This window comes from Natrix helvetica, assembly GCF_964273705.1.
Source record: "Natrix helvetica genome assembly, chromosome: 2".
NCBI lineage: Eukaryota > Metazoa > Chordata > Lepidosauria > Squamata > Natricidae > Natrix > Natrix helvetica.
The window spans coordinates 57,511,015-57,533,192 of NC_138552.1; the positions used below are offsets into that span (position 1 = coordinate 57,511,015).

The window sequence follows — 22,178 nt, forward strand, 5'->3', positions numbered from 1 at the left end:
TTTTTGACCCAGCGCAATTATTTCTGCCCCACCTTTAAGTTGCTTACTGATTACTATAAGTCCAAGAAAGCCACCCACCTTTCCGTTCTTAAACTGAGAATGGAGTTGAAATTCCTTAATTAAGGCAGAGCTAAAGAGACAACGCGCCTTTACAACTGCCTCCCAATTCCTGCTTTGATGCTCTTGAAAGTCGTTTTCAAGCGCATCTTTGCTCCCTCCCTGCCCTTCCCCTCCGGAGGTTGAAAAACAAAAGAAGGGACGTTTCTGCCCCTCGCCGCGCTGTGCAACGTGTGAAACGAGCCGGCAGGTTCAACAGCGCGCCCCCTTCCGCGCATTTAGCCGTCTGTCTGACCAACGTCTTTTGCCACACTCCTAGCCTAGCGGGCAAGGGGGGGGGGGCGAACAGGAGCCTCTTGGGGTTAAACCTCGTCGTATATATCTCTCTACGGTGCATATGTTTCCCTCAATTGCCATCATATCTTCAACGTGCTGTAGCTATTTTTTCCAGCCTTCTGTTTTCTCCCCCATCAAGAGCGGCACCTTTTACGAGGAGGACTCGCGTATATTAGATTGAGGTTAGAAGAGGTGGTGACTGTTTATTTAAGGTGATAAAATGGTCCATCAGCAGTAATCTCCATCGATATGTGCCACAAGGAGATGAAGGATGAGGGGACAAGGCACAATTAATTGCCCTATAGTTTTGTAGGAGAGAGTTGAGGTAAGACGGCCCTCGCTTCGATCTCTTCTCCCAATGCCCATTCATCATCTCCACATTGTGTATGGGGCTTCCCCAGGGGCAAGGTTTATCTACACACAATATTCTCCTAACCTTCTGATACTTGACACTGAAATTTAATTCCTTCCTACACACGATCGAAGGAATATACTCTGTGTGTGTGTGTGTGTGTGTGTGTGTGTGTATGTATGTATGTATGTATGTATGTATGTATGTATGTATGTATGCAAAAGCCTGTAGCAGTTCAAACTTGTCCCAGACTGAACAATCTTGTCTTTTCAATTATTCTACCCACAAAACCCTGGATTTATTTTATTTTATCATTTGCTTTGCAAAACAAGAGATGGAGAGAGAGAGGAGGAAAGGAGGAGGGAGGGAGGGAGGGAGAGAAGGAGGAGGAGGAGGAGGAGGAGTGAGAGAGAGAGAGAGAGAGAGAGAGAGAGGGAGGGAGAGAGAGAGAGAGAGAGGTGCCTATTTTCTTTCTACTCTTAATCTGACCGAATCAGACACTCAATTTAATGAGTGTGTGGATGGAAAGATGTGTACATTCGAAGGTGCAACCAACCCCAGGCTAATGCAGGGTGGTTTTTTTTGCAGAAGTCCTACTGGGTTTATTGGGGGGTCTCTTAGAGTGGAAGAAATGTAGGGAATGGTCACGGTGGAGGAAAAGATTCATCAAACAGCTTCCAGATCCTGTCGGGCAGTCGATCGCTTCCTTTCTTCTTCTGCCGATTCCCTGAGCTTTCCGCCTTCTCAATCTCTGCGCATTTCCTTACTCCGAGGCAGATGCGCGTGGCTGCCCTCCTCCCTCCCCTCAGTTGGGTGGCAATCAATGAGGCTGGCTGGAGACTGGGCTCAGGAGGTGACTCTAATGTGCCTGTCTGTGGCTCATCAGTCAGGCCCCCAGAGAGGGGGCGAGGCTGGGGGGGGTAGTCACCTGCCGCCAGGTGGGAAATCCAAGTGTGGAGGGAGGCAGGCAAGCAAAGAGAAGAGAGGAGCAGGGCGGCCCCCTCCTTGCCTGCTCTTCTCTGGGATGAAGGCCGCTGGAGCGGGAGAACTTGGGGAAAAGCAAGTGAAAGTGTGGCTTACTTTCCACTTGGTCTTAAAGTTTGGGGACTTGGGCTCCACTTGGAGAAAAAAGTTGCAGAATTCAAGGGCATCAGGGATTCCCATTAGATGGCAAGAAGGCCTTTCTGGGTCACCTTTATTGGGTTGGGTAACTAAGATGCATTTGGCTGTTTTTGTCTCTGGAAAAAAAAAGACATAAGTTTACTTGAAACAGTGATGGTAGTGATGAAAACATGCCATCAATACATTGTTGACTCTTACCTATACATTTTCTTCATTATCATCTATCCCTAACATGGCCTTTCAGTATTTCAATGCCGTGCCCATCACCACTGTAACTGAGTCCATCTTGTTGCTAGTTGTCTTCTTCTCTTTCCTTCCACCATTCACAACTTCAAAGCCTTCTCAGGGAGCTGAGCTGGGTCTTCCCATAATGTATCTGAAGTAGGCTATCTTCAGCCTGAGCCTGATTAGTTGTGCTTCAAGTGAAAATTCAAGGTTGATTTGTGACTTGGGGTTACTGCTTTTATTAATAATCACCATTGCTGTTATTATTTCTCAATGTGTTGATTACAGATTCAAACTGCACTAAAGCTGTTTTGTCGCTAATATTTTCAAGGGTTAGTCCACACCTGCTTTGATACATTTTTATATTGCCACAACAAGGGCTGTTTTTGCTACAAAATCCTGTAAATCGTTGAGAGAGAAAGAGATGCCTATATGACCCCAAAACACAAAGTCGGTTTGAATTATGTAATGATTTATATAACTTACATATCTTACATAAAATTTTAGGTTATAGGCCTGAAATTTAATAATTAAGGTTTATTTATAACATGATTAGTAGCAACTATATTAGTATTAATATTTAGGAAGAGGATTCAAATAACTAACTCATGTGCAGGAAAATCTAATTGCATCTCACAAGATATTTCTAAAACTTTTTCTGAGTAATTGCTCCAAGGACCAAAATCTCTTTGCTATTCAAACCAAGATGCAAATACTCGAGGTACAATTATATGTTGGTACAAATTAGATTAATGCAATTGTATAACTATAATGCAACCATGTCTGAGGATCTAGGTTGTACAGAAAAGTGCAATACCAAAAGAGTTTGAAAATGCTAAAATTGATGCAGCTTTGAGCATAGCATCTCATATGACATTCTTTAGCGCTCTCTTCAAGCAACTTTATTAAAATGGAGCAGGAGACATCTTTATTCATCTTACCAAAATGATTTGGCAAAACTGTCTGGAATATGTTCCATATTATCAGTTTAAGGAACTGGCAAAAGAGAAGGCTAACAGGTGTCTACTGTAGGTAATGACCATATAGAATTGCAGATTTGGGCTGGTTTAATTTTTCTTATTTCTTTGGACCAATCCTGGCAAATGTTAGCATTCCTTTTTATCTATATCATTCTTAGGATCATACTATTAAAAAGTAGCTTGGATACTTTCCCCACTCTAATTTCATAAATAAACGTCTACGTGCAATAGCTGAAACTATGAATAAACAGATACGTTCAGCGAAAAGAAATAAAAATGTCTGCTTGGGCCAAACTGAAAATGTGCAATTGCCTTTTACCATCTTCTTTACATCTTTCAAAAATATTTTATGATATTTTAGAATGGATAAAAGGGTGAGATCAGCCTTGAGACTAGAACAACGCTACTGATGGGGATTAACATTGCCTGGAAGATGAGATGCTACACTACAGCTAAGTACTTTTGGCCAAAGTGTAGTTCTTCTAGCGATTAAATTGCCACATCTATGCCCCAATCTCTCTCTCTCTCTCTCTTCATTCCTTCCTTCCTTCTCTCTCTCTGTCTATTTCTTTTCTCCTCTCCCTTCCCTCCCTCTCCCTTTGCTTCCATTCTTAAATCCAGTTAAACTTCTTTAATACCATCCATTACATGCTAAGTAAGACATTGCTAAGAACTTCAGCTGAAACATCTGAAGAGTTCCAGGATGGGATGAGCTGATCCAGAGAGCAGATCCACAACAAATTCATTTTCTGGGATGGCCCACATATTGCTTTGTATAATGCAAATACCATACTTTCATTCAGTCATTAAAACCTATATTCTTGATTGTAATGCTGTTCTGCCTAAAAATACTGGGAATTTCAGAAGGGATTCCAAATGGCAGCTCCTCAGTTTTAACAGCACTTCCCCCCACAGATAAATAATCTAACTGAATATTTGGGAGACATTGTATAAAGCTAATTTATATGAAATACTTTGAACAACTTGAGATTGTTTCATTAGTATCTTCTTGTATAAGTAAGATATAGCTAAGCCCAAGCTACATATATTTCCTACTATTAAATAGATATCTTTTGTTAACAACCTGTTTAGATACTTCAAAGCTGCCTGTTATGTGTCATTTTGAAAGATTTGGTGAGATAGAAATTCATCTAAGTAGCTAAAAATGTTGCTTTATTTATGATGATGTTAAATCTCTCTACCTCATTAAATGTACTTAAAATGAAATAAATATGTTGGATGTTAAATTTTGGATTAGGACTATTTTAGTTTAATGCGCTGGGCATAACATTTACGCTGACTACAATATATGTTAGATTTTAAAATGTAATACTTTAAAACTTATTGGCTTGCCGTTTCTATTTAGTGTTAGCAAGGTTTTAACAGCAGTTATAACATGAGAGAATCTCTGGCTTGGTTTTTAGTGTCACGTGTGAAATCAGTGTATGGTTGTCACCGAAGCTCAGCTGCAAGGCAGAAGTTTGCATATCAAACTCTTTTAGATTTACTGAGTTGTAGGCACCTGGCATAGCAACAACATAGATCTTTCTTTTAAATGGTTGTTGGGCTGTAATATATCTACTTAAGACTGAGAGATTAAGACTTCTAGTTTTTCACTTTTAATCTTTTGGCACCAATATACTTAGATTTATACGAGGGTAAGGTTGAATGTTCAAACAACACCAATTACCGTATTTGAGACAAGGAAGAAGAGGAATAGATACTGTAGACAGTACAGACAAGAATAGAAACAGTACACAGAACTAAACTTTCTATTGAAATCAAATTTAATAAATAAGCATTTAGATTTGAATATAAACACACTATCATGTGTAGGTTTTCTAGTATTGAGAGAATATTCTTATTGTAAAACGGTTGTTGTGAGCGCTATTCTGTAGGAAAGATAATGTATGTATTATATGTTTAAAGCTATGGCAAAAGTTACTAGAAAAAGTTTTAACTGAGTTCAGTAAAAGTTCCAGCTATGTGTCCTTAGGATTTTTAAAAGCCTAAATACTTGAATATACACTTTTTGTTGAGTTCATTATTACGTTTGAAGAATAATATTCAGTATAGCGGTGTGCATTTTAAAAAATGGTTGCCCTTCACAAACCCTCACAATTGAGAAAGCCTAATGCTTGTTATACCCAGGAAATTAATTGATTAATGGGGAGAGGGGGAGAACCAACCATAACATTTGATCAACAAAAAACCTCCACCACTAATATCTCTAATCCACTAAATTGTGCTTTTTATTTCTCCCTTTTAAGTAGATCGCTATAAAAATGTTATTAATAATTGCCCATTAGTCAGAAAGATAAAATTTCACCTGCCGGAAATGAGTCAAAGAAAAGTCATATGAATTATTTCAAAATATTTTCAGATATTTCTTTCCAATAATCTTAGACAAAATCTCAAATTGTTAGAAAGCTTACATTAGAGACAGCCAATTCATATATAAGGATTTTTACATGAAATACATCGCTTGATGTTTGTAACTCATGGGAAGATACTTGTATGTTCTACATGCCCTTATTAAACAATTTGAATTGTGTTTTATTTTTGCTGTATTTGCATCAATATTTTTGGTTATTTTATTTATATCTGATTTGTTGTGACAATTTTTTTTTCAGACTGATGATAATGATTAAATCGTTTTTCAGAAACTGATGAATAGAGGTCTGAAGAGTGCTCCCTTGAAACTAGATGTACTTGAAATAAACATAGTTTAACAATAAATTCTGAGAGAAAGATGAGACACAGTCTTATATATGGATATTTTATACCGCTAATAACAATGTTCTAAAAGACTTGTTCTGTTAATAATGGTACTTCTTCCATATGTACCAGAATGAAATGCAATATAAATATTTTCAGGATTTGGGGGTTGCTCTCTTATTTTTTCCCCCTTTAAAATATGACTAGTTAAGCTGCAAACTATATTTCCTTTTCCTCCTGATGTTTCTTATATTCAATAATATTTAAATGGCTTAGTTGTTTGCTTCTGTAAAATTATTTTTTTCTTTATTTCTTAAAAAAATATGATTACTTTTCTTTCCCTTGCAGTGGAAAAATTAATTTTTGTATTGGCAGAACATACATTAATTAATAGGTGAATACTTTATTTCTAGTAAATGGATCCGAAAACTGATAATGCTTTATATGTGTGCAATGTTAGCAAAAAGAAAAAAAAGTAAACCATAGCCATGCACATTATTTATCCTGAAATGGAATAAATATCCACATTAGAGAAAACAAATGGTTGAATTTGTGGTTTTATCAGGTACACTTACTTTAATGAAATAGTCTTGCGCCTAAAGTATTTAAGGGTAATATATAAAGCTGCATTGTTTCTAATCATATTCCCCATGGAATATGCTAGAGTGCTTTTTGCTTCTAAGCATACAATTCATAGACTTCACCTAGTTATCCTCTGGTTCAAGTTCTGTTGATGCCAAAGGAATCCAGTGCCTCTGATTTGAATGTAAATTGATTTCAGTGTATCTTAAATCTTGACTCCTAATCTTTTCAGTAGAAACATAATCCATTTGTCTGAATGAGATTTAGCTGTAAACAATGATTAAATGTAAACTGTGTTACTTAGAGTATTGTTAAAATAAATGGGACAAGTTGCTAACATGCACTTATTGATTTTATTAGATCTATTATATGTATGAATTTAATCGAATAATGTTAGAATTGCAGCTAAACTTTAAAAGGTGAAAAAGTAATTTGTGCATTAGGTTCATTTAAACATTATTTAAATCATGACAGTTAAATGTCCCAAAAACATGCAAAACATGAAGCAGTTCTGAAGTGTTAATAGATTTATTCTTAAATCAAATTAGAAATGTACCCTGACAATAATTGCGTTAATTGGTTTCAGAAACTTTTTGGAATATAATACATATAGCAAGCGATCAAGATGCACTTGTATAAATTTTACGCAAGAGCTGTAGCGGTAGATAGCATTCAATGCAAACGATCAAAACATTTGTAATAATTTATAATTAATAGAATATTAAATTTGTCCACAACAATAATGTCTTTCTGTTTATGGTACCTTATTATGAATAGTGGAAAACATTAAGCAAGAATGGTACTGAGTAGTTAAGCAGATAATTTTTTAATATAGTTTAGTTCCATAATTGTCCAGGTAAAATCTATTCCTAGCAATGGAAAATACTCCTTGGCATGTAGTCTACAATTTGTTCTCTCTAATTTGTAATGCTGATCTTTACTTTTTGGGCAGCACTTCAGAAAAAAGTTTCCAAAACTGTGTTTAGAACGAGTATGTATAACCCTCTCAGAACTGTATGTTTATATGATGTTTTGAAGACCACATGTGCATAAATGTGAGCGATACTATATGTTAAATATAAGAGTTTGATCCTGAAACTATATGGTTAGAGTAAAAAACAAAAAGATGCTTTGGCTTCGTTTAATTGAAGCTGCTTGGTAGACATGGTGTCTCCAAGAGAGCCATTAATAATCAGGAAGCTGGGAGGAGGTTACACATCTAAAAGATTGTCAGCAGGGAACAAATTATTCTAGAATCAAGGGTCTGCCCTGAAATGTTACTGAAATCTTGACCATACGTATTCTATATCTTGAGACATACCAAGTTTCTATCCTGTTTTTGGTCATTTTAACGTCGTTTAATTGTATTAAAAAATCTAATTCAATCCAAGTCACATCTTATGCAAAAATATTACAAAACACACGGGGTGGGTCATATTTGAATTAACAGTTCTATGAAAATAATTATTATGAATTATTATGAAAAAAAATAAGAAGAAATGTTAGCTAGCGGAATTATCTGACTTATTACTAAATAATAAGAATAAAGCCCAACGGTTGCTCGCTCTTTTTCTTTAAAAAAATAAAACCTGCAATACTGCTTCTGAATAGATGTGTAGATTCTGTTGCATATGGGAATATATTTACTTGCATATATTGCAGTTATTATCTTGGTCAATTATATTTATCTTAGTAGATAATGGAATCATTTTGAACAAAGTTAGAATACATTTATAAAACTAACTAACATCTATTACTGAGGCTCATACTTAATATAAATTGCAATTAACATTAGATACAAGGGCACCTATGATTACAAGTGAAAATATCTAAAAGATCCATACATTATAATTATAAAAATTGCATGCAGGAAGATTGCCCCATCAGGATCTTGATGGATCTTCCATGCTGCTGTACAAAACCTGGTTACATGCACTGTATGTACGAAAGGTAGTTTGTCTATGAGCAGACTCTGGGCATAAGCTGAATTTGGGTAATCAGGATATCTACTGACCAGAGGTAGTATGAATCTGGTTCAAATGTCTCTGAAAAAGGAATAATAAATAAAAACAGTTTTGTAGTTTCTTCCTTTCTGGAATTACAAGTGCAAAGCCAAGGGCATACTACCTCTGGTCACTAGATATCCTGATTATCCAGATTAAGTTTATCCTCAGAGGCTGCTCATAGACAAACTATCTTTCGTACATACAGGGCATGTAACTAGGTTTTATGCAGTTGCATGGAATACTGTGAGAGACGAGAACATGGCATCAGGCAAGAGAGAAAGCTTTTCAATGGCTAAGTGTTTCTAGCTATGTAAGGTAGCAGGCAGCAGTGACAATATAGCTGCTGTGTACTAGTGAAAGGAAGCCTGGGGTCTTCCATATATCTGTTGGCTGTTGTGTGTATCATTTGCTTCAGGACTTATTTTGCCTGTTCATAGTCCATTCAGGGAGAGTCGTCTAAATTCAAAAGATTGAACATCGGCCTTGATCGATGTGGATTGAAAATTGTCCTGAAGAATAAATGGCACAAGGCCTTGAGGATAGAAGTATATTTTCTTGGTCTGGAATTTAAATCGATTTAAAGTTCATCAAAGCCAACAATTAAACTAACTTGAAGTAGTTCAACATGTAAAGAGGGTTATACATGAAACTTATTTGTGAAGAGGAATGATAATTATTAGGTACAGCAAAGTAAAATACTTGTTTAATCATAATTTCTTTCCTACATAAATTTTCCTACATTACATATAAATGCAATAAATTAGTTGGAATGGAAACAATCAACAACCTTGACTGTTTAATCTTTCCCTGTCCCTCCTGTCCTCCAGTTGGCTGCAGGATGTGTAGGATGTCAGACCCACCAATCTGTAGTTTAAATGCTTAACAAGGCTTTTTTTGTGAAGTCATGGGCCCCAGTTATGGAAATTTATGAAAGTCCACCACTTCATTTTATTTTGATGTTTAAAGAATTCTGTTAATCAGGAAAGGGCAGAATGGCCAAGAAAATACATTTTGCATTCTAGAGTTAAGAACCCATCTTTTGTAAGTACCCTGGTTTATGGGTCTTTTCTCACCACCAAGTTATACTGCTATCTACTTATCCTTGAGTCAGCAGAAAACTGTACCAAAATGAAGTAGTTGTCTCCACTGTTGAATCCTGTCCTTTCCCTATTGTCTTTGTAGTATCTGCCCAATACCTGAATTCCTTCCAAAGACTAACAAGTTTTACACACTTTGAGTTTGCCCTTGACTATGTCAAATGAAGGAAGAAAACATTTCTTCAATGCTGGCAGGTGAGGATGAATCAAACCTGTCTTCCTCTTGGAATGGAACATGATGATAGCATTGATGAGGACATGATGGGTGGAGGGGGGAAATGTTGCAAGAGTTTGTTTGCACTATGGATAGATGTAAATGGTTTCAGAGCTTGGGGGTCAAGAATGTTGCATTTGAAATTGATCTGACTCAATACTTGGATCATGAATATATTGATTGAAAAACATGAACATCTTCAAATGAATTTTCTATTGGGATCCATAGCATTCCATACCTATTTTTGTATACTTAAGTAGATTCGGCATTCATACTTTTCAACTTGAGGTCACCAGGATTTTAGGGATATGAAACTAAAATGACATCAAAAAACCAAGAACTTATTACTGCTTTCAAACAACCTATTTTTATAGGATTATTCAAATTGCAATGTAAAATGTATATGTTTTTTCTAGATCTATAATATGCTCCTTAACCTGGGTCTTTGCAAATGTGCAAGTTTATTCCCAACCAACCCAGTTACTGAAGGTTGGCTGGGTATGATGGAATTGTAATATGACAGATTTGAAGATGCAAGTTTGTAGATAGCTGATGTAGATGAGTGTAAAGAAAATGAAATTTATATTCACCTTTTGAAGAATTTATTGGAAAATGATTTTGAATCTAAATAGTAGCTGCTAGTTTAGCAACAGCAGAATAGAGGGTAGATTTTAGTTATATAATTGATAACCGTGTTGGATAGAAAGGATTTTTGTGCTGTCTGAAACATTAAACTTGACTAAAATTTATTTGACACAGGAGGAAAGAAAACTGTGTCAATTCGGCTAGGTTTATTACTTGTGGTTCCAGGATGCATACTTATTCCAAATTTATGGTATAGACCACCAAATCCCCAACCAACTGGTGAATATTTTTGTTTTATTTTTAGCTGCAAGATATATATGATGCAAAATTATTGGAGTGAAAGGAATTGCTGTGTAAATAATAAAGAACAAGCATTACTTTTTGAATATATTTCTGGAACAGCATTTGAAACCTTTCATTGTATTTTAATGTCCAAAATATGCTAGGGACTGTAGTTAATTCAAAGAAGTTCATTGTTATTTTATTTGAAAAATATATTTCTGTGAATAAGCAATGTTCTTGGGAGTCCAGAACTTAAAATATACAAAGAACGTGGAAACGATTGACTTGAAATAGAAAAAAAAAACGTATAAAGTTCTCTTTCAGTTAAAATTTTAATGTAACATAAAGATGTTGTCCATTTGTTTCAGCAGTGTTTTGTATTAATAAAATTATTAAGTTGTTGCTTTCCAAGACATCCAATAAACCATAGCTCTTTGTGTAGCTTGCAAATTAATAGAAATCTATTCTAGGAAAGCCAATACAAAATCAATAATAGGAATAATAATGACAGCACATACAGTAAAATCATAATATAATAAATTAGCAAAACTATAGTTCTACCAGCTTTGCTGGATATAGTGCCTAAGAGAATTATAAAAAGGTTTCATATGGTTTTTAAAAATTCTTTACCATTACCCTTTTTGGAGCAATCATTTTGAAGACCACTCCAATATTAAAAAGTCCTTGTTTTGTGGCATAATATTTATGCTTCATTATATATTAACTGTAATCCTACATAACTGAAATAGTAATGGGGAGAAATGTAATTTCATACCTACATTCATTCGTACATGCAAATTAGTAATGCAACATTTTAGAGTCAAAGATAATACAAAAATTGATAAAGCAACCCAGGGTGTGAAAAGCTTTAATTTGGGTGATTCTTTGTCCCAAATAAATCATGGTTTGTGTATTATAATGGATGCAATAAATCGTGATTTACATGTGTGAACCAGGCCTTGATGTTGAATACTTCGTTAAAATAAACCTCTTCAGTTTTAATCCACAAATCAGTTGGAAGATAGTAAGATGCTGTCCAGTGTATGCGTCCTAAGAAATAAATCTTATTCCAGTCAATAGAACTACCTTTCATATAAATTGGTTTAGATGCAAAGCTAGTCCAATATTTTTATTCTTTGAGTAAAGGGGGGACAATTGCCCCCTCTGCCACTGCAAGAGACAGCCATATTTTGTATTATATTTAAGCATGGCAGGCTTCTGCCCTTGGACAGCTTTCTATATTACTTTATATCGCGAACACCTAGAAGCAAACAAAGTAATAGCCAAAAGCCAACATGGATTTGTCAAAAACAGATCATGCCAGACTAATCTTATTGCATTCTTTGATAATGTGACAAAATTAGTGGACCAGAGGAATGCCGTCGATATAGTTTACTTGGACTTCAGTAAGGCTTTTGATAAGGTAGATCATAACCTACTACTAGATAAAGTAGAAGAATGTGGGTTAGACAGCATCACCACCAGATGGATTTGTAACTGGCTGACCAACCGCACTCAACGTGTAGTCCTCAATGGAACTGCATCTACATGGAGGGAAGTATGCAGTGGAGTACCCCAAGTCTCTGTTTTAGGCCCAGTACTCGTCAACATCTTCATCAATGATTTGGATGAGGGAATAAATGGGGAACTCATCAAATTTGCAGATGACACCAAGCTGGCAGGAATAGCCAACATTCCAGAAGATAGGCTTAAGATACAGAAGGATCTTGACAAACTTGAACATTGGGCACTATCTAATAAAATGAAATTCAATGGTGAAAAGAGTAAGATTCTACATTTAGGCAACAAAAACGGAATGCACAGGTACAGTATAGATGATACCTTGCTCAGTAGTAGTAACTGTGAGAGGGATCTTGGCGTCCTAGTGGACAACCATTTAAATATGAGCCAGCAGTGTGCAGCAGCTGCCAAAAAAGCTAACACAGTTATAGGCTGCATAAATAGAGGGATAGAATCAAGATCACGTGAAGTGTTAATACCACTTTATAGTGCCTTGGTAAGGCCACACTTGGAATACTGCATTCAGTTCTGGTCGCCACGATGTAGAAAAAATGTGGAGACTCTAGAAAGAGTGCAGAGAAGAGCAACAAAGATGATTAGGGGACTGGAAACTAAAACATATGAAGAACGGTTGCAGGAACTGGGTATGTTTAGCTTAAGAGAAAGAAGGACTAGGGGAGACATGATAGCAGTGTTCCAATATCTCAGGGGTTGCCACAAAGAAGAGGGAGTCAAACTATTCTCCAAGGCACCTGAGGGTAGAACAAGAAGCAATGGGTGGAAACTAATCAAGGAGAGAAGCAACTTAGAACTGAGGAGAAATTTCCTGACAGTTAGAACAATTAATCAGTGGAACAGTTTGCCTCCAGAAGTTGTGAATGCCCCAACACTGGAAGTCTTTAAGAAGATGTTGGATAGCCATCTGTCTGAAATGGTATAGGGTTTCCTGCCTAGGCAGGGGGTTGGACTAGAAGACCTCCAAGGTCCCTTCCAACTCTACTATTGTATTGTATTGTATATTACTTCTCCATGCATCTTCTTGCCATACGCCATCCTAGATAAATGCTGCACTATATATGGGAATGAATACTGTGGACTCAGTTGCCTTTTGCTCTGCTCAGTCCAGGCCCATTTTGAACAGTGGTCTCTGCCACATTTTGGGATAAGGTGTTTGGCCAAACCAGTGGGTTCATTGGTGCCCTAAGCACTGATAAATCTTGGTGCTCCCCTCCTTTGTACATACTATACAAATCTTCATTGTTTTTTTCTTTCTTTCTCAACTTTCTGGTGCCCTCCTTTGGGTCTGGTGCCTTAAGCACATGCTTAGTATGCTTAATACACCACTGGGCCAAACTCTTTTCATGTGTTTTATTTATCAGTGCTCCAAACAAGAGTGCCCCACAAATCTATTCCTATGCATTTCCTATGATATGTGCCTCTAAAATGTAGTGGATGAATTTTTATTTGCTAGCCTAGAAATCAGAACTGCCCTTTAGCATTTGCCATTCTCTTTTTCTCCACAGGGTGTGACATGTGTGCCGATAACCGAAATGGAGAATGTCCCATGCATGGACCTCTGCACTCTTTGCGCCGCCTGGTGGGAACTAGTAGTGCAGCAGCGGCAGCTCCTCCCCCTGAGATTCCGGAGTGGCTTCGGGATCTGCCACGAGAAGTATGTCTGTGCACCAGCACTGTTCCTGGCTTGGCCTATGGCATCTGTGCAGCCCAGAGGATTCAACAGGGCACTTGGATTGGGCCTTTCCAGGGAGTTCTTCTTCTGCCGGAAAAGGTACAAACAGGAGGATCCAGAAATACTCAGCACCTCTGGGAAGTAAGTCACAGTTTAAAATCCAAGTGGGAGCTTGGGTTTCGTTTCATGTTGGTTTCTTTTGTCTTGATTGTCCATCCTCGGTGGATTTCAGTATGTGCACTAACAGTATTAGCATGGAACATCTGAGCCCTTTCAGCTCCTGGGGCATTTCTGTCCAATCTTTCAGATTGTTAGCAGTCACAGGGGACCAATGGAACCAATGTAAAGTTAGTACGATTCGGAAACAAGTGAGCTTCTGACTGTTGTCATAATTTTTTTTAAAAAAAAATACTTTGTGTAAAGCTATTATCATAAATATTTTGAGCAGGGGGAAAACAGGCCTTTTTATTGTCTTTTCTAAAAGTGAAAAATATCTGAAAGCAAGTCCTGCAAAATCTGGACAATCACTAGATGGCAGCAGACTGGTACAGAGGGACCTCAGGTGCCGACCGTAATCCACTCCAGGACTTCGGTCATCACCTGATTTGTTTGTGACCAGAATCAAGACTGATAGCTCATGCGCGCACACACACACAAAATGGTGCAGAAGGGGAAATCACCATAGCAGGGAAAATCACCACGGCTGTGTTTATTTGGCACCCGAAGAGGTTTGTGAACTGAATGAAACATTTAGCAGATTTTTTGGTCTGCACCTGAATTGTTCGTGGTCTATCCATTCAGAACCTGAGGTCCCACTGTAACAGAAAACACTGTTCCATTTGGCAATCTGGATTTTGAGCTAAATCTGGTATCCTATAAAAGCTACACTTTTTAAAGCAATTTCTATGTTAGCTGTTACAGATACTGCTAAAAACAATCTTTTACTGGTTGACAAAAGCATATTGATTTGGTGTACACGCACTGTGATTTTTAAAAGCTTTTTTTTTCAGATGACAGTTTCAAATTCTTAAACTGTCTTTTAGGAAGCTGGAAATTCTTCCTCTTGTCTTGATGTAGCATTTTGATGTAGCATTCTGGAATTTTAGTGTTGGGGCTTTAAACCACAGTTTTGGTTCTCTTCTATGTTAAATCATATTTTGATTCTAGTAGTAGAATCAAAATATGATTCTAGTAGACTAGTAAACCAACATTAAATCCTCCTGCTAGACAAAATGTCTAAAGAAGCAAGGCAGCCACAATTGTCCTATGAAGGGAGGTTTCAAAAGGTGCAAGGGAATGCGTGGCTCTGTTAATTCATTGGAATTAGATCATGGTTTTGTTTTAGATTGGGACTAAATTTCATCCAGCCTGGGGAGCATAATCACAACACTGCTTCTAGTGTAGTGAAAATAAAATCTTTGTGTTCCTAGCTGAACATTTTAGCTTTTCCATATGATGATAATATCACTGTGAAGATTGGGCTAAATTCAATAAAAGCATACCAAAACTACATATCACTGAAAGCACAGGAAAATGCCAGTATACTTTCTAGGCATGTTTTCCAAAAAACCCTGTAGGAATTTCAATTAGAGGTGGTTTTTTTCAGAGTATCATTAATGCTCATTAATTGACGGAAGGAACAAAGAAGCTTATGGGTTAAGGATTCTCGGGGTGGGCTGTTGGGCGTGTGCAGGGGTTCGAGAGAACCTCTAGCTAAGATTCTGTGCAGTTTGGAGAACTACGAAATCACACTCCTGGCTGGCCCCGACCCTCTCAGGAGTCCCCACGCAGCCTGTTTTGGATGCAAGTAAGTGCAGGGAGCACGCAGAAGCTCAGGGAGGGAGAAAAACGGGCCTACCGGAAGTTTGGGAAGGCCAGAGATGGGCCTGTTTCCAGCCTCCAGAGGTCCTTGGAACCTGGGGAGGCTGTTTTCGCCGTCCAGAGGTTCAAAGAAAGCCTATGAGCCCGGGGAGGGCAAAAACACCCCCACTGCTGTGGTGCAGGAGGTCGACTAGGCCATGCCCACCATGGCCACGCCCACCCAGCAACCAGGCAGAGAACCCCTTGCTAAAAATTTTGAAACCCACCCCTGAGTATTCTGCTGTTCATTAATTGGCAAACACATTACATTGTATATAATAAAAATTTGGGTTAGAAGAGGAAAAAGCTAGTGCAAGTATTAAAGATGAGTGTCTTTTGAAATTAATAAAACTGAAAGACATAAGGTGTGACAATCAAAGCAAGAGAACATGGTAATGACATGGGAGATGGTCAATGGGTGAATCAGAATTGTGTGGAGAGAACAAGAAGAAGAACTGCATCTTTGCTACACTCTGTAGGAAGAAATCTATATTTTAAATATAGATTTACCATAAATAAACTAAAGAGAGGGGGAAATGGGTACATTTAGGGCTGTACATACAGTTAGAAGGATACAATATGATGCAGTAATTGAATATAAAGGCTTAGAAAGAAATGTAAAGGGTTTAGTCTTGATTAATTTGTTATAGCAATATAACATTCAACAAAAAGAATTAGTCAAACCATCAGGCAGTGTAGTATTGGATGGAGGAAAAGAAGCTTGGATTTGCGACTATGCACTGTGAAAGAATGGTTGGTGAAGTTGACAGATTTTGCAGAAATTGATAAATTGACTTCTTTGGTTAGAGAAAAGACATTATTTATTTTTATTGGTGACTGGTTGCCTCATGGATTTTTGGGGGTAAACCATGAAAAAATGAACTTGTGACATGGTTTTGATGATGGAATGGGATAGATTATAGAAGAAAGATTAACATGATGTAAATTTAGAGAGAGATTAAAATATATTTATACTTGCAATTGCTGTGAGGAATATTTGAAGCCGATTGGTATATATATTTTCTTTTCTCTTTTTCAACTTTTTTCTTTTCTTGCACTTTTTTCTTTTTTTCTTCATTGTTTCTTCATTTGTTTTTATTTCCTTACTTTATATTGAATATTTTTGTTTAAAAGAATCTATGTATGAATGTATGTATGTATGTATGTATGTATGTATGTATGTATGTATGTATTTATGTAGTAAATTTGGATTGATAGAGCTAGATAACATCAGTATTGAAGTATTATTGAGTCAGAATATTTGCCATTTTAACATGTTTAGAAAGAAAATAATATAGGACCAAGAATGATCAAGGCTACATTTTGTGAATTGTAGACATTGAATTGTAATGGGTCTAAAGAGGATTTGGAGAAAAGACAGGTAAATAATGGGAATGTAAAAGTCTACAGGCATATAGTATACAAGAAATTGGTGACAAAATAATTGTAATTTGTTGCAATTAATATAGGTTGTCCTTGACCAATAGCCATTGCTTAACAATAGTTCAAATTAGCAAGGGCCTCAGGAAAAAATAAATTATGACTCAAATTCAAACTTACAAACTTTGCCCCGCTCCATGGTCACATGATTGCAATTCAGGTGCTCGACAACTGGCTCACATTTATGACAGATTGCATCATCTTTGGGTCACATGATTGCAATTTGAGACTTTTACAGCAGTCTAGTAGAACCCACCATTGATTAACCTGGATTGGCACATTCAACTATGTGACTTGATTTTCAACTGCATGATTCAATTTACGGCCATCATAAAAATGGTCAATTATACTTAGGCAACATCTACTTTAAAACCAGCAACATGTTTTACAAATGGAGAATCCAGTTTCTTACTCTTCCTTTTTTTCACTTGTCCTGAAGCTTCTGATTCTTAATGGTCTTCGAATAATTTTTAGTATGATTAGAAAACCAATGAAGGATTAGTGCAGAGGCAATTAAGCTCTAGTGCAGATGTAGCACTCTTTTATTTGTTTTACTTTGGCAAGTATCAGGATTATTGCATTTGATGTATAGTTGGACGCTGTAGACACATTTTTTTGGCTTGTCCGTGCAAGAGTTCCTGCCACACATTTAGTGTTTGCTTTGTGTGTAGTCCATACAGTTCAATATACAGCAGTTTGAAGTAAATTAAACACCATTCCATTACCTCACAAGATGGCCTGACACCTATGGGTGTTCATTGGGAAATTGTACAGTCTTTTATCAATCAGCCAAGTGATTTTTTAAAAAAAATAGCATGGGGAGAAGACAATTTCTTTAGGAAGCCAAGAATATGATTCATTTCTGTTGTGGTTCTTTTAATTTTCCATTGGCCCATTTTTAGCTGGGAAAAAGAATTGATATATTTTATGCAAAGGCAATAAGTTCTGATTTATTTATTTAACAGAAAAAATAGCACTGAAGTCCACAAAGAAATCTTCATACAGGGATTGATTCCTTTGAAAGTCAGTTATTATTTCTAATGTGTTTGCTCTAAGTTAATGGAACCAATTCTTTTCTAGTATTCTTGTAAATAAACTTTTCCAAAAATTTGATGTTATAGATGAGGATGAGATATTTTTCTTAGTGTTTCTAGTAAAAAAGAAATCTCTACTAACTTCCAACATGTATGAAAACATTATCTCAGTTATTAATGTTTTTGTTCCCGAGATAAATTAATTTAGTTGCACAAGATTTCTACTTTCTGTTTAACATCAAATTGTAATAAGACCAGACTCAAGGAATGTATAGAAGGCACACTTTAAATTCCATGGGAGTATAATATAGACATTTAAAAGGTTTGCAAAGTCTCATTACTGAAGTTTTTCAGAGTTTAAGATTTGAAGACCTGTGAATGGCAAAATATGCCCCTATCCATCTTCTCTCCCTTCTTCATGTAGTGGAAACTGTATAACTATGTGGGACATAAAACTAAAATAAATGCTACTTCTCTTTACCTGATCTATCACAGGATTAATTCCTACATGTTCTGTCTGCAAATTCTTCTCACACTTTTACATACAAATAACAAATGAATGTTTCCTTCTGTATGACTATGACTTTACTGATTTAGCGAGGATTACTCTATTGGATTGAAAGATTTCCAGTAATTATATTGCTTTTAAAGTTTTATTTAATAATCAGAAATAAAAGGCATGCTTATGCTATTGAGAAATGTTGAAAACATGACTGAAAAAAGTAATGTATTTATTCTTTTAAAACAGATTGAATTTGCAAACCTATTATATTTATCTGGGAAGGAGATTCGTTAGCATCAATAGGTTTTATTTCTGTATAAATATATATATGATTACACAGCCAACAAGATCCTTTTACTGCAATGATATAACATTTGTCTTTAAGATTTAATAGCAGTTAAATTTCAAGGATGTAAGTTTAACATCACAACTTTGAAAGGATGTTCTCAGTTCTTAGAAAGTTATTTGTGCTTAAATCCTGTTAAGATCAATGTACTTGTCTGCTAGAACTATGTTAAATTCCTTTGATGTCAAAGGAAACTAAAATGCAACAAAGGTAAGTTGAAGATAAAGAGAACATTTTAAGTATGCTGGAAGGAAATAGTCCAGACGCTCATTTGCTAATCTGAAAATAAATGTGTCTTCACATTTCTTCCACCACACTTGAAACCATTATCTGAATTGGGACTTGCATCAAATTATAGTCTTTAATATGACAAATGGGAGAAGCTATTTAGCTATATTTAATTTAGTTTAATGCAAAATTAGTTTTATCATGGTCTTAGTTGTCTGCGTCTTGAACTAATAGAAGAGATTATAATTACATTTTATGAAATCTGCAATCAGCATATTTCAGGAATTCCAAGATAGTCTAGTTATACTTAACACAGTTGGAATCTCACAGGTAGTTTAAAAATTGTGAAAACTATGGAAAGATAGAATACCTAACCTTCTCCCTGCAATATAGACTAAGTTATAAATGTAGAGATAGATAAACCTGAACTGCCTTCTAGTTTTAGATGCATGCAGTAAAGGATGGCATGAATTAATTTCAAACTATAACTATATTAAGATGAATATTATATGACTCAATAATCCTTCTGTATTTCTTGATTGCTTGTCAACTGTTTCAATATATCATGTTGATGAAATCTGGACAATTTTGCCTTGGAAATAATGTTGGATTTCAGCCTGCAATATCAAGTGAAAAAGAGCTTGTGTGCTCTAGTGATTCATTGTAGATCAGAAAATCTCAATTGTTTTACAGTTATGTTTATATGATTTACCATAACTAGTATGATAGGAAAGTTATAAGGTAACCAGAAGTGGAATAGTTTGTGCAAAATTCTGGTACTGAATGCAAGTTCAGAATGTGCCAGAATAATGTACCTTCTTTTTAAATTCCTTAGGTATCTTTTTAGTAACTGTTAGGGAATTTAGTAAAAGTAGTTCTGGTAGGCTGTATAGAAATTATGTTAAATTAAATATCAGTCTATTTTTCACCTTTAGATAATCTTGCTAAATGAGTTATGTGGTTCAATATTTCATTTGAATATGATAGAATGGAAAAAATAATTAAAATGCACAAGGAATGCTAAAATGATTGGTGTTACTATAGGAAATTAGCAATAAACAAGAATTATATACAACTATTTGCTTCTCAACGAGTTTAGGGATTGGATTAGGATATTAAACCCCTATCTCAACATCTTAATTCTCTTGCTTATGTGAAATGTAATGGAACACATCTGACTTAAAAAGCATATTTACTTAGAAAAGTCTTCTTGGCAAGAGTCCTAAGTTATTCCTCCATTGTTTTGGTTGGCAATTGTTTTCACTAGGGTTTATTCCAAGTAAATGTCAGCAAAACTGCAGCTATAATTCTTGTGCACGTGTGTGTGTCTGTCTGTGTCTGTGTGTGTGTATATATATATACAAATAGATGAGCATTGTTAAAATGTATTTAGAAAGTGCCAGTCCAGATACAGTACATGCATTCAGTAATGAAGTGTGTACTCTTTTATTCCACCTTTAATATTTTTATATATAACTCAAGCAACAACCAAGATGACTTTCATACCTAAGGAAGGACGAGAATTCAATTTCTAGCCTTTACCTCTAGATCAAATAGTTTGTTTTTTAATGCTTAACACTGTCAGATTCACTGACATTCATCACTAGTTTTGGAAGAGTTGGGGACCATATCTCCTTACTCCACAAGCCAACAAAATGAGTTTTGATAAAATAAATTTCATATATTCAGTTCATATGTATGTCTATTCTGTGTTTACCTTGCTTGGAAGGGTGCATTAATTTTCTTATGATAAATATGTTAGATAATTGACTGATTGCCAACATCATTTGTATCTTTGATGAATCCCTTTGAAATGAGATGGGCAGCAAACAAATTTAATAGATAAAATCATCATCATCACCATCATCATCACAAGTTTCTATTCAATTCCTGAATGTTTAATTGAATAACATACATAGCAACTACAGAAATAAGCAAACCTCTATAATCAGGAGTAAGCCAGACTTAAAACAACAAATTTACATACAAAATAATAACATTAATATCAGAGAGGAAATTTTCTGGCTCCTGCTGCATTCTTATCTCCCAGAAAGTTTTTGTGTGCCAGCGACTTTTGTGCCCTAATCAATTATATGTACCAACACCAAATCACAACAAAGATCTCTTAGAATGCATTCAATATGTATCTCTGTGCAATAGTGATGTAACTGAGTTGTTGATTCATACAAATTCATGGAACATGGTGATAGAAATTTAATCTGCTGTCAGTATAACAATCATCAATATATCCTTGAAAAAAAGACCTGAGATGTTATCACTAGCAGCAGGCAAAACAAGGAGTAAAAGCACTACTTCTTATTTGCATTTGTTTCATATGAATTAAAAGAAGTTCATTTTAAATGTTAAAATGATACATTACATATAAGCTTTCTTTTGCCTGATGTAACTATGGCAATTGCATCATATGTATTGGGTCAGAACAGGTTACAAAAATAGTCATCCAATTAGAATGTTTGTCACTCCAATGCATACAATTATTTGGAAATAAATATCATGCAACACAATGGAACTTCTGATTACAGATTTTTAGGATTGGCCTGTTATATCTCTGTACTTCAGCTAGGTTCATATTGTAATTGCATAGATACTGTTATACATACTAATGAACGTTTTAAAAGGTTATAATGATCTATCTAATGTAATGTAATTTAATCCAATCCAATCCAGTAGTTTTTAAAGATACAAAAACAACAGCTCTCTAGTTTATTTCTACTCCTCCACTTCACTGATAACTGTAATTTGTGAACTGTTTTGCCTGAATCAGCTCAGACTTGATTTAGAAGCAGATCTTATAAAAGCCTTAGTACATTTTTCCACACCAAACACAACTTAGTTACATTCTATGATATTAGTATTCATATAGCCAAAGCTGACAATACATCTGATATTGGCATGATAACGATAGTATGAGCAGATTCAAAAATCCTATTCCTGTGCTGAGTTGTCATATGGAATCTGTGTGCTAGAAATATGGTAGATA

At 35.7% G+C, this 22,178-nt stretch overlaps 1 protein-coding gene across 6 annotated transcripts in view; it reads left to right on the top strand.

The window, feature by feature from the left end:
* The window catches only part of PRDM6 (PR/SET domain 6), a 119,121-nt gene that overhangs the window by 26,046 nt on the left and 70,897 nt on the right, over positions 1-22,178 (top strand). For all 6 annotated transcript variants that reach the window (XM_081944443.1, XM_081944441.1, XM_081944444.1 and 3 more), the window contains one exon: positions 13,601-13,908. In XM_081944443.1, the coding sequence (XP_081800569.1) occupies positions 13,601-13,908 (308 nt within the window). The remainder of the gene's footprint in view (positions 1-13,600; positions 13,909-22,178) is intronic.